This window comes from Neodiprion pinetum, chromosome 2 (assembly GCF_021155775.2).
Source record: "Neodiprion pinetum isolate iyNeoPine1 chromosome 2, iyNeoPine1.2, whole genome shotgun sequence".
Taxonomy (NCBI): domain Eukaryota; kingdom Metazoa; phylum Arthropoda; class Insecta; order Hymenoptera; family Diprionidae; genus Neodiprion; species Neodiprion pinetum.
This window is the reverse complement of record NC_060233.1, coordinates 33296870-33310038: the sequence shown is the minus strand read 5'-3', so window position 1 is coordinate 33310038 and position 13169 is coordinate 33296870. Positions and strand designations below refer to the sequence as shown.

At 34.9% G+C, this 13169-nt stretch overlaps 2 protein-coding genes across 4 annotated transcripts; one reads left to right on the top strand and one right to left on the bottom strand.

The window, feature by feature from the left end:
• The first annotated feature begins 187 nt into the window (after positions 1–187).
• Rubicon (run domain Beclin-1-interacting and cysteine-rich domain-containing protein rubicon) lies at positions 188–11638 on the top strand. 3 transcript variants are annotated; one of them, XM_046613383.2, is made up of 14 exons: positions 188–392; positions 682–874; positions 999–1150; positions 2664–2847; positions 3009–4016; positions 4117–4282; positions 4367–4498; positions 4587–4792; positions 4896–5038; positions 5119–5301; positions 5452–5634; positions 5734–5887; positions 6046–6276; positions 11338–11638. In XM_046613383.2, the coding sequence occupies exons 2-13, from the start codon at positions 686–688 to the stop codon at positions 6244–6246; spliced, it is 2901 nt and encodes a 966-aa protein (XP_046469339.1). In that variant the 5' UTR covers positions 188–392; positions 682–685; the 3' UTR covers positions 6247–6276; positions 11338–11638. The 3 variants fall into 3 exon arrangements, with proteins under 3 accessions (XP_046469339.1, XP_068989399.1, XP_046469338.1); XM_069133298.1 differs by lacking the exon at positions 11338–11638 and having other exon boundaries at positions 6046–7980; XM_046613382.2 differs by lacking the exons at positions 188–392; positions 11338–11638 and having other exon boundaries at positions 462–874; positions 6046–7980.
• Positions 7836–11840, bottom strand: CycB3 (cyclin B3). The gene is made up of 7 exons (XM_046613385.2): positions 11631–11840; positions 11177–11503; positions 10629–10850; positions 10261–10491; positions 10022–10177; positions 9610–9890; positions 7836–9494 (listed from the first exon to the last, which is right to left on the bottom strand). Exons 1-7 carry the CDS (start codon positions 11838–11840, stop codon positions 9443–9445), a joined length of 1479 nt encoding a protein of 492 aa, XP_046469341.1. The 3' UTR covers positions 7836–9442.
• Positions 11841–13169: the final 1329 nt, after the last annotated feature.

Sequence of the window (13169 nt, the reverse complement as noted above, 5' to 3'; positions counted from 1 at the left end):
ATAGAATGCCCTGTATACAGTATTGTATACCTACCGTGATACAGTTCGTCTATCCCGTCTATCTATAGGTTGAACATTGTTCATATACTTCGCGATGTGAAGCTAGCGCCAAGCTGTCCAAGCCAGACGAGCTAAGTGTATGTCTACTACATAACTTTAGTTACCAGGAGTTTCGAAGCAGTCAGTCACATGGTTCCAAAGTTACACGTTGACCAAACTCTGCCTTACCGACCGTTGAAATTTGAACTGCGTTACGTTCCAATATATAGACATTGGCTTCGTGAGAGGAGTGTTTACAAAATATGAGAGTTTTGCAGAATCATATTATTATACGAAAACCATTGAACAGAACCGGAAACTAGCTACTCAGAGGTCTTTGGACAGAGTGAGAGGTAATTACCACGTAACAAGGATTTTTTTTTTTGCAAGTAAATAAGGATGTTATTCGATCGAAGTCGAGGGGGCGTGACTTTTTAACGATTGTGATACGTACGATCCGTGCCTCCCGCTTCCGGCTGTCAGATCAGAATTGTGCAGTGTGCACTGTGATTTATGATTCACTGTATAATTACGATATTATTTGAAACCGATAACATGAATCATGGCCTCTCCTTGAGTCCGATAATGTTTGCAAAATGATAATATAATCGCTATATTCCTCATTTGCCTTGTTACATGGAGAATCATGATGACATCTATGCAAGATCCACACATCAGGGAACACCAGCAGCTTCTACAGTACCTTCGATCTACTGTCGAAGGACTGTTAGTTAGTCAAGTCTCTAATGTCTGGAATGTGTACGGAGGTTTGAATCGACTCCATAAATGCATGGAAAGAATATTCAGGCATGGGAATCGAGTCTTCGATTCAATGGTGAGAGTCACATGCTTCTCATACACAAATTGCAACGTACATTACGCTGCGTAAAATGGTTGAAGTATGAAGTTAAACTTTCAGTAAAAAAAGTAATTTACTTCTATTACTCTATCCTTGCAAGGGTGAACCGGATTGTTGGATTTTCATACAAGGGTTAAATTGGCTACAACCCTCTTTGGCTACATCCCCATCTGTCCATGAGTCTGACGATTATCTTTCAAATATACCGGTAAAGATAGGATCACGAAAAGATCTGTTGTGGCTGTATAAGAGGTACTTTCAGTTGTTTATTAAAAATAATTCCTGCATTCATTTTATTTATGTAACAATAAGTATAAATTGGCCAGTCCCTCCATGTATGTAGTGACTAGGAATATATCAGTAAATTTCAATATTTGAGTATATACAATGAATAGTTGTACAACACATGGTGGCCACTAGTCAGGGTAAATTGGGAAGTCAGTGAATTTTTAAATCAGTCTGAGCATTTTGTGGCCGTATGAAAAGACAAGGAATAAATTTCCTTCACAAAAAAGCAAAATTCTAAGAATTGTTTGTATTGCTCGGTTTTGTAACCATTAAATAGATCACAAGAGTATTTTGAATACCGATGGATTCGGAGCTGTATTTATTAGATACTTGAATAATTGGCACTATTGGTTCTAATTTCGATCAAGGGAAAAAATATATTTTGGTCAGGGAATTTGATATACTATTTTTAGTGGCTACCATGTTATAACAAGCTTTTGTTTTGGAATTAAACATTATTGAAAATTTGAACTGAAAATTCTCAGAGAATGGCCGTCTGAGAACGTATTCTTCAGTACAGAGAAGACTCTCATATTTGGATATTTAAGGGGTTGCATGGGTTTCAAAGGTAGAAAAAAAGGATATTTGCTCGTATTCAAAAAAAAATATAAGTGAAAGACTATTTGATTCAAGCTTAAGGCATATGAAAGAACAATATTTAAACGATATTTCATAAAATTTGCATTCAAAAATTTAGCTGTTCAGAACTGAATTTTGGAGACCCAGTGATCTTGCGGTGGTCACGATAACCCATGCTAGCTTTATTTGAAATCTAAACACCAAATATTTTCTGTTAATAGGTGAGTATAGCTAGTGAATGATAAAAGGATTTTTTTCTAATTGAAATTTGAATTTTTGGCTAAGCTTTTTGCAAAAAAGTACGCTTTTCGGTAGACTTTACATAACATATTGCTTTGTAAAATAAGTTATGACTGAAGAATAAAAAATTCTTCATGCGTTCACTAGTCAGTCCTATCTAGAAGAAGTGTGCAAAATTTCTATAAGATCGGTGCATTTGTTTTTGAGAGATCACGGCCACTGACTTCAAAAATTTTGTTTTGAAGAAAGAACGATATACCTGCGATGCTCTTGGCCGATCTAGCCTAATGAGAGGAATTTCCGAAGGCTCTCTCCCCTAGCCGTTTACTTCAATTGACTTGAAACTTTGGGAAAATATTTTTGACATCTTGTACTATTAGGTGAAAAAAATGTTAAAAATGGATTTTTTGAAATTTCCAAACCCATGTAACCCCTGAAACAATATTGGCACATGCAATCTTGGTATATACATATTTCATGGTATATTTATCTTATTATTATGCAATGGTACAATGATTACTATCTAATCTAGCACCAGGTATGTGATATAATGTTCACAGCTTAGACATGTGAACTTTACTGATTAATTTGATATTGATATCTGCTCAATAGAATCATCATTTGATAGAATTCAGAAGCTTCTGATGTCTTTTTCTAGTTTGGAAAGTCATTCCCTCTCTCAGAAGCTTTCTTGGCTTTTATCGGACAAGGAGCACTTGTTGTCCTGCCTTGAACCTTGGGCTTTCTTGTGCCAGGAAAGTCTTGCAGAAGCTACTCTTATCTGTCTAAGAGCTGTCGAAAAGAATCAGCCCTCTCTTTTAACGGAAATTGATCCATGCTTGGTAAGTCTATCTACCTGAGCCTTACTATTACTGCCAGACTATAAAATATTTGATACCTTCAAGACCATTCCTTATTTCTTGTAGTATGCTAGGTATATTATTAACTTCGTCTCATGCTTGTTAATATTTATATGATGAAATTTTGCTATATATAATTACAGTTTCTTCCAAATTGGGATTTGGGTAAAAATAGTCCGAATAGGCATCGCAGATCATCATCTTATCCCACAAATCTATCTTATAAAAAGTGGGGTATTGTAAATATAGAGAATACAAATAGCTATGAAAAGTATCATACAGGTATAGCTGGGAGTACGGCGCAATCAAATTTGAATGATAGAAAGATTTCAGAGAATCCAAGCAGTATTATGAAGGAGAGGAAATGTAAAATAAATTCTGAGCCAGTGATAACAAAAACTGATATTGACTTCTCTCTGAAAGTGTGGAGTAGTCTTCCTACATTAAACGAAAATCATGAAAACCTTCACAATTTAACTATACCTCAGCCCACGAGTCCAGCCAAGTTTTTTATTGGTACAAACAGAACATCATACAGTTGTAGCACTGACTCGTATAAATTATCAAATGTAATCAAAGTTGATTATACTGAAGTCCAGTCTAAGGGTACAACATCAAACGTAGACGGAAAAGTTTTTAAAAAGAATAGCCCGGTAAGAAAGTCTCGCAAGAAAGTAAAAATCTTGCATGATAAGCAGTTAGATATGAAGTCAAGTGACGGGAGTTCAGATACTTTGAATTATGACGACAATATTGTGAAAAGTGTAACTGAAGCATTACCTAAGTCGCCTAAGAAACCTGTAGAGTTCAAGTTGAAGAATCTTACCAGCAATACGATTAAGATTGGAGCAACCCGAAAGACTGATATACGAAAAACAACTCTGCTACCAGATTCAGCTCCGGAATTCACCGGGTCGTGGAGTTCAGAAGTAGAAGGTCAGAAGGATTATAGAACACCAAAAAAAAGCTTCATGGAAGACGGCGGTAGTAGTGTGCAGCCAATGGCTACAGGATATTTTCCCAGGCCCCTCGAGGGTCAGAGTCTCACAAGCTTTTTGTCATCAGCGCAATTTACTAGGGCTAATGCAGAGTTGGATAGAGAAAATGCACATTTCAGTATTTCTGAAGCTATGATAGCAGCCATTGAACAGGTTTGAAATTACTCTACACTATTGCCTAAGATTTGATTATTCTTTAAAAGTCAGTTTAATTTGTAATTGTTCCTGATTGAATTGATTATTAAATTGTTAGGTGAAATGTAACAATCAGTTGAATTTGGTTGATGAAATAATTGATGAAAGTGATGAGGAGATCAATAATTTAAAACAACGAATTAGGCTACGACGGCGACAAAGACAACAGGAAAAGCAAAGAGGTGCATGGAGTCGTGATCTTCTCAGTGATGGGAAGACAGATAGTAAGTAACAGGTAACACTTTTGTAAATAAACGAGATTTTTCTGTGTTACTACAACTTTTTTATTTGGATGGAATATATTTCAGCTACAACAACTGATCAAAGTGTCAGTCCATTATCGACTTCACCAGGAACACCATCTGAAAGTATTTCAACAGATGATGTTGACGATTTGGAAGTTGGTGACATAAGAAATATTTCTCAACTAAGAAACTCCGGTAAGTTTACTTTGTGATCAATCTCAATGATGTATGTGTGGTGACTGCACATTTATTTTTTTCTGACATAAATATGTCCAATTCTCAGGTCTATCTATGTCCATGGGACCGTTATATTCGGAGGCTGAATTATGTAGAACTCTGACGAGGCATGGAACAGAATCAACACTCACTGAAAGCATTGTGTCTGCTGAAGGTGTTGCTTTGTGTCTCATAAGACGGTTCAGTGAAAAACAATTGCCGAGGGCTAGTGAATTGGAGTGGCTTGTTTCTGAACAGGATGCCCCACAGCAGGTAAAATATGAGACATTTAATATTGGTTTTATATGTATAATATTTCTTAAACTAAAATTTCTTCTCAAGTAGAAGATTTTATAGTTTGATAATATTTTTTCAGCTTCTTCCATTGCCAACTAGCTGGCCTGTTAGCCCTGATGAAGCTGAAAATGAGGATATGACTCAGGCGACCCTGTTGCGTGGAACGATGGAATGGGCACCTCCGCGGCCTCAAATCATTTTTACACCTCAACCAGCACCTGTGTGAGTTTGATATAAATTTTAACGGTACTTAAGGGCGAATGAATATTCAATTTAAATCCGTTACATCACTACATGTACAGACGGAGAATACTTATGGCCAAACAGAACTATCGGTGTGCAGGATGTGGCATGAAAGTTGCTGTAGAATATGCGAATCGATTTCGATATTGTGAATATTTGGGAAGATATTTTTGCACTGGATGTCATACCAATCAGCTCACTATACTACCTGGAAAAATTCTTTCCAAATGGGATTTTAATAGGTAATTTAATGATCAATCTTTAGAAGCTTAAAATTTTAGACTCTTAAGAAGTGATAATAATTAATAAATATTCAATTAGTAAATACACAGTTAGTTTACGTAAGCGTTAGTTTACATAAGCGAGACTATGGAAACTACATTTGATTGCAGGTATTCCGTATCAAATTTCTCGTATCGATTGTTGGATCAAATGACAGCAGATCCTTTGTTTCAAGTAAACGACTTAAATCCACTGCTGTATAGACGCATTAAACAATTAGAAAAAACTAGAATATTACGGACACAGCTGTTCTATCTAAAAGATTTCCTATTCACCTGCCGATTTGCTGTAGAGTAAGTGTTGGCAGTATTAGCATTCGATTTATAAAAGTCTTTTAGTCTTCCAGTAAAAGAATATAGCTTATTGAGCGGTTTTTCACCTGTTCTGTACAGATTGCAGGAAGCTTTACATAATGAACCAATATACATACTAAATGATCCACATGTATATGCTATTCAAGATTTTGTCCAAGTCAAAGTTGGACTGCTGCCTGAAAGATTGAAGGACTTAGTAGAAGCTTGTTCCAGTCACGTTGTGCAATGTGAAGTAAGCATCTTGCATCAGATTTTCACAATTCATCGGTTCAACCAATAATTGTTCGATTTCTCTACGTTTTAAGAAAATCGTTACTACATTCGCTAATAGAGGTTACACGTGAATTTTTAATTCTTTGGCTTATAATTATTCTGTGATTTTATTTTCAGCTTTGTCTAGCTCGGGGATTTGTGTGCGAACTATGCTGCTCGAAAGAAATTATATTTCCTTGGCAGGTGCTAAAAGTTATGAGATGTGATGATTGCGGAGCGTGTTTTCACGCCCATTGCAAACAGAAATCCAGTAGAAAGGAATGTCCGAGATGTAAACGATTAGAAGCAAGACGAACGCCGATGGAAGAGACATCTTGATCGATTATAAACATAGTTGTCACCCACAAGGTAGGTGTCACATGTCTCACATCACACCTTGTAATTCAGTTTCTGTATGTGTAAAGTTTACTATCGACCAGTGCTATTCACCTATTCTTTGGGTGTATATACGTACATAGGAAGCAAGTATTAGTAATTCAGTTTTTAACAGTATCGCGATGCATTGTAAAAATATGAATCGTGAACAATTTATCTAATAAATTCGAAGGTGTACATATAATTACGCGACCTGATAAACTGAAAAACTTTTACTTTTTCTATATGGATGTAAATTTAATCCATAGTAAGTTTTATAGAAAAGTTGTCTAAGTTAGTCTGTTGGAATATGACATAGATAACGTATAACTCAATCGAAACGCGGCTATGAAGCAGTTGAAGTCATTTTTCTTGTTGGGCAATCTTTTTCTTTGCTGAAAATAAATATTGCTAGTTGCTTATGAGACAACAAGTGCAGTTCTAAATCCCAAATATTCGATAAGTTTCAGACCTAGGTAGACACATAATACCGAATAAGTAGGGTCCAAGCTTAAGTCATGACTAAAAAATTGTGATATGATATATTATATTATTTATGGTGTAGTTCTATGGTATTCTGCAGACAATAACAACAGTTCTGTTTTGTCGTTCAAACTTCCCCGTATCGTTACTGAATGTCAGTTGAGGTATACTTCTCAGAACTTTCTGCAGTATGTAAATTTAGAATCTATTCAAAACAAATGATTATTTCAGCATTATTTCTGGGCGCCGGAAAGTTCCTTGCTAATGTATTGTTCTGATTATAAGTCAAGGTTTTTGGAGTAAAACATGATCAAAAAACTTTTATTTGACTAGTGTATACATCGAATTGCCGTTACATGTCTGTTTATAATATAATTTCTGAAATGGCGTCTTAGAATCATAAAGTAAATTATCATCAGGTTTCGCTAAATATGAAAGAATACTGGATATACCCACATCTAGACTTCAAATTCTCCAGCATTTATTGCTCTTGTTTCAAAATGAGCAGTAAAGCTTCGTTATCTAGTTGTTACAGTAAAAATGAGGAGGAATTCAATATCTATTCCAAGTTGTTCGTTACACGATTTTTAATCTTCTCCAAAAAGCCTGAATAAAATTCTAAAGGTTGTGTACACAAAGTTCTCAAAGAAATAAGATGAGCGGCAAAATGTCTCATTTCGTGATTCGGAGATATATGAATATTGTTACATCCAGTTGAATAACAGTGTACCTGCATTTTAAAAATTTATACCAATTATTGTTAATATATGTATGGTGTACTATCTGCCCAGATCAATAATTTTTAATAAAGAAATTTCGTTAATTATCAAATGATTCGCCGATGAAGGCAAATATTCTGTTAACTACCAACGGTTTTCCGTTTTTAGTTTTGAATTGGATACTAAATGTAAAGCTTAGAGCACAGTAAAATTGTATCAACTATACGGATCAAGCAAAAAAAGGTCCTGTCTTCAGAATCGTGGTGAATTAAATTATACAGAGTAATTGGAATAACGAATTTTCGATTTTGATGTTAAGGAATCAGCCGAACGTACAAGTACAAGGGAAAATTCACTGCCAGAATCAATCACATCTCATGATTTTATTAATTTATATTAACGTATTCGTTTATAATAATTCACATACACACAACAATTTATAAAAATAGATCATAGTACATTCATCGATGATAAAAAAGAAACATACATTACATTATTATTACCATTGTTATTATATACACTAAGAGAAATCTCAGATTTATGGGGCTCTGACACGCAAATACTGTTTTACGGTTTTTACTATTCGAAATCCGTAACAAAGAATTTCAGAAGCTTTTGGAGTTATATACAGCTTATTCCATTTGGAAAAGGGTCACGTATATATTGTACAAATTGATACGTGACGTTTGTACAAATATCTTTAGAGGCTTGTGTAAATCATTGAGACATTACTGATGTGGTTTCACATGCGTACTTTTGATTTTAAAATTTTTTGCCGATATAATTTCAAATTTTACTCATATATAAAAAAAACTCTAGGTACGAATTACAACTAACTAGCATTAGTTAAAATACATGTAGTTATTGTTAGTTCAGTCAGGAATTATTTTACGTAATATTGGGATTCTTATCACAGATTGCAAAGACATTCGAAGAACCGACTGAGAGCTGGCAAACATTTATGGTTTGACAAAGAAACAAATAGTAATGGATTGGTTATATTTTGTTTATTCAACTCTTTTTTGTGGTCGAATTTCATTACGCCCCGAGCAATCCAATAAGCACAAGGCACAAGAGGATTAGAGCTAATTTCCGTAAAATTCTTCAAAATTTACCTTCTACCCTGGTGGTATCATTTTTACCATCGCATCAGTCTGTCAGTCTCACCATCATACCAGTGGAACGAAATTCCATAACAATGCGCCACACATGAAAATTTTCTGCATTTTCAACCTTGTTCCGATAATTCTAACTTTATTATTTAGATGCGCTGCGAACGATAACGCTACCTTTATTATTCTTATTAATAATAATTATCATTTATCTAATATATTAAAATATAAATGTAGAAAAAAATATAAAATTAATCGGAATATATATGATAGCGTAATAAGACCGATATTAAAGTGAAAAAAATTATTCTAACCGTCAGAAATGAGTCATTAGTTCTGAGTAAAAGCGTGTGGCGCTAAATAAATTTTTGAAACAAGAGGGACAAAAAAAAAAAAAAAAAACTAAAATAATTCATAAATTCTGAGACTGTAGAGTATCATTGAAATATTAGTCATGTACAAATAGTTTAGGAATAAAAGGGTAATACTTAGTGTACATTGGTACAAACTCGGCTTCTACTTTGATAAAAATGTGCATATAAATTGTAAAAACTAGTTTCAAGTTTCTGCGTCAAATATTTCTAGAGTTAAAATGTAAAATATACGAAAAAAAAATTGGAAGAAAAAAGGTCGTAGCTAGGTAGTAATACTTAAAGTTTTTCGGTTTCAATTCTTTTCTCTTGCTTTAAACGGGGTACAGTTAGATTTTTAATGTTCAGGTTTGAAAAACTTTTGGAATCCTAACCAAAATTGTAAGGTTGGTATTTCAGTTAGGTTTATTTTATTTAAAAAAAACCAGTCAAGCCCCGTATCTAACTACTAATAATACGGTACTTACAAGTCTAACTATATATCTAATACTTCTTTCAGTGGCACTTTTGCGACTTCGAAAAATATCCTGAAAGAAAAAAAGCGGCATTGTTAGCACATTGTTCAATTAGTTATTGTAGAGATTAAAAGTTTATTAGGCAATGAGCTGGTAACGTTAGGCAGATTATATTAATTCGATTTACTTATGACTGTATTTGTTGCGAACTGTTGCTAATGCTTCTTTAGGTTTCCGGTGTAATCCCTGATTTAGCGCCAGCACGATTTCTTTAATCTCCTCAAGTTTGAGTCCCGTATAGTATTCTAAGGTTGCATTCCAGCCACCTAGATCCTTCATTTGCAAAGCAATGAATAGAGCAGCGGCTGCCATTTTACTATCGCTGTACATTATTGTTGCGTAATCCATTAACGAATACTCCAAGATGTAACGAGCCAGGGTTAGAGTTGGCATAGAAACTTTGGCACACTGTTCATTAAACCAATGGTGAATTAACAATTCATCATTTTTGAATTACTCGTAAGTTGAAAATCAGGTTCTAATAGTCCTTCAAATCAGTTTTTCATTTTTACATGTTATAATAGTGCGTAAGTACAAACCCTGGCGTATCTTCTGAGGAACCTGTAAGAAAGTGGAATGCCTAGGTCGAAGTCGATAATTTTCAAAACGTTAATTTCCATCCTAGTTAGTTCCCGACGTGTGTATGCACCATCACAGATGTACAAAAAGTCGTCGACCATAGGCGGAATTCTTTCCTGTTGATAGTGAAATTTGAGTAACTAGAACTAATAATTGGTTTCCGAACTGTGTTTTCAGTAGGAAATATCATAAGACTCACGTCAAATTTGCTTGCAATGAATAAACTTGCTGCACCTAAAAGTTGGAGCGTTTCTTTTCCAACCGTCACTTTAGTGAGGTACAAGTCTACTAATTTAACAGCTAGATACAAAGTCTCGTGGTTTAATTCAAAGGATTCTTGGACCTCAACCATCCAATCGACAAGTAAAGATCTCATCCATCGAGATAAACAAACTTGTCTTTCCATATAATCGCCAATCAGGAACAATGGCTAATAGAAATAGAACAGATAACCTGTTTATGCTAAGCTAAAATACATAAATAATGAATTGAACATTCCGCAAACTGTTTCATCTGAATTTAATTTACACTTGAGGTTAGTCAAAAGTAGAACAATTAAACATTTACCTCCCGGCTTTTGAGGTAATTAAACGTGTCCATTGCATAATAAGAAACTTGGTAAGGATCAGTCCAATTTTCAGCATCAAAATCCCACTGTACACCAGTGGGTAATTTGTTAGTAGGCGGAGCATCTAGGCGAGTTGCAATCGAAAGAGTAGGTATTTTTGGATCAGGTGAAGCCTGCACCTTCTCTTCCGGCTCTTTTGCAGTACCATCTTTGGCATCAACCTTTTATGGAGAGAAGATAATGCTAGAGATTACATATCAGGGTGGTCTTTAATTAGAATATGAATGAATTTTTCTGCAGCTATTCTTCAAATCAATGTAATACAATTTTCAGCTCATTTTGAAATTGCAGCTTTCTATCTTAACCATCAACCTTTCTTCTACAGAGCTAAATCTTTCCAGTAAAATTTGTTGGCGAATAAATTCTGCAATACTTAAGTGAGAACCATTATTGTGTACTCGAATTGTTCGAAATCGCTTCTTCTCACACATGTAACAAATTTCTTGATTTTAAAATTACTTTCTATCCAACAGATTTTTTTATTTACCCTAGAATTACTCTGTGTTGATTTTTTCAAACTCTCGTCAGCGTCTTCTAAAGCACTCACATACAGCGAACTATCTTCAGACTTTTCCAGATCTAAACTGCGCCTTGCATTTGCTATTTTAGCTGGGACTTCTACTTTATCATCTTCCTTTTTTTTGGCAGGTACACGTGCAGGTGGTTTCGGCTTGATTGGCACAACATTGTCTGGCTTAGCTAAAATCTTTCCTAGGGACTGTAGGGAAGTCGTGGATGGCTTGTTTTGGGTCGCTGCTTTCTTTGTGATCTTTTTAACATCATGGACTTGTGCGCCTAAGGACTTGCCGATGGCCTGTAAATGTCGACAAATGCGTTTTATTCATCAGTTTATTGATTATTTAGTTTTAATTAAGTTTAGTTGTCTAGTTTGGTACTGATACTCTATTCGACTGTTTGGAATCATTGCTTTTCTGACTTACATTGGTGATATTTCCTAATGCTGATCTTTTTGTTGTCTTTTCTTTCAAGGGAGAGGCATCTGCTTTGCGTTTGATCCTTGGGTCTTTTGCAACTGTCAGGTGCTTAGTGTTAGCTATTGAATTGTGACTTCTAGTTGTGATTCCTTTACGTATTACTATGCCAGTGGCATTCTGTTTGTTTTGGCCATTTAACACTTTGGTTGGAGCCATTTTCAGTAATACGTAAAGGGACAGTCAACAGTTCCCCACAAAGTTCTGCAAACGAATTATTTAAATCAAACACCAAATGGTAAACCTATTTTTTGCCGTACATGATGGGAAATTTCTCATTATATTACACTATGTACAATACATAGCATTTAAGTTTCTCTGTTTTAGTAACCATTACGTAAGTTTTTGTTACGAGGTTTTTTTTCATACTAGTTTGTCAAGTTTGTGATCTTTTTTTCTATCAGTTGAAAGAAGTATTTCGGATGTATTGACTTGTCACGTGATTACGCGACGCTATAACCTCAAAAGTAAATGAATTTTAACGTTAACAAGTAAATGCGAAGAACTGATTCTTATGCACTAGAATTGAACTGTTTGCATGCAGATTTGACAGTATTCTTAAACTTGACGATTAGCTTTAGTGAAAGTAAACAGTAGCGTTTTTATTTTATAAAATAATGCGATATTTTCTTTGGAATAAGTCAAAATTAAGCGTAAGACAACTCCTCTAGTTACATTGTAATAGATTTTGTCATATTTTTTGTAAGAATTTTAGGTACGGATGATGTAAGGTGAAGTGATTATCTAGCGACATTTTGGACTAGAGATCACGGTACATTCGAGTCAGAAATCAAAGGAATTTCAAAATTTTTCGAGGATAACGAACGAACGTCCCGTTGGTCGTTGGCATCGCCCAAAATGCCAGAGAATTTATTTACCGCGAATATTTCGATATAATTGTGTAATTATCAAGGCAATCTTCATAAGGACTCGATGGGATGAAGCACGGGTGATAAAATAAGTGAAAAACATGAAATGCTAATAAGGATATGATCTACAATTTGGCCAAAGGATCCACCATTTTTATCGTGACCTTAAAAGCGAAAGATATAATTTGGGGAATTATTTCTCCACATTTCTTCACATATATTCGTTACAAGGATCAAGAGAAGCCGCGAGACTTTTACCTTAATATTTATTATTCAATTCCTTGTGCCTGGGTCGTGTAATTTTTTTCATTTAACAAAAATCCGTCAACAACTGGTACGTTACTTTACTACTTTCCGCTCGTCTTGACTCAAGAGCAACTGAAGTTGACGCTGGTTCAAAATATCACAGTTAGAGATTTCGCGACATACGATTGGTTCAATGATTTTTCCACGGTCACGGCCCCTAGCGACGACCCATGCAACTAGCAATCACTTGACAAAATGGCTGCCGAGCACGATCGTTTTACTTCTCAGTACGTCTTGGTACGTCTGTTGACCAATTAAAACGAAGACCCGATATCTTTCTAATTCATTTTGAGGTGGAGAAAACCGTCAACGT

What these genes read in the sequence shown, in the direction of transcription:
- Rubicon (XM_046613383.2), top strand. Translation starts at nt 686, where the DNA reads ATGATGACATCTATGCAAGATCCACACATCAGGGAACACCAGCAGCTT. An exon ending in TCCAAATGGGATTTTAATAG is followed by an intron (nt 5,302 to 5,451) that starts GTAATTTAATGA and finishes ATTTGATTGCAG; the next exon opens with GTATTCCGTATCAAATTTCT. An exon ending in ACCTGCCGATTTGCTGTAGA is followed by an intron (nt 5,635 to 5,733) that starts GTAAGTGTTGGC and finishes TGTTCTGTACAG; the next exon opens with ATTGCAGGAAGCTTTACATA.
- CycB3 (XM_046613385.2), bottom strand. Translation starts at nt 11,840, where the DNA reads ATGGCTCCAACCAAAGTGTTAAATGGCCAAAACAAACAGAATGCCACT. An exon ending in CATTAGGAAATATCACCAAT is followed by an intron (nt 11,504 to 11,630) that starts GTAAGTCAGAAA and finishes CGACATTTACAG; the next exon opens with GCCATCGGCAAGTCCTTAGG. An exon ending in CGCAACAAATACAGTCATAA is followed by an intron (nt 9,495 to 9,609) that starts GTAAATCGAATT and finishes TTTTTCTTTCAG; the next exon opens with GATATTTTTCGAAGTCGCAA.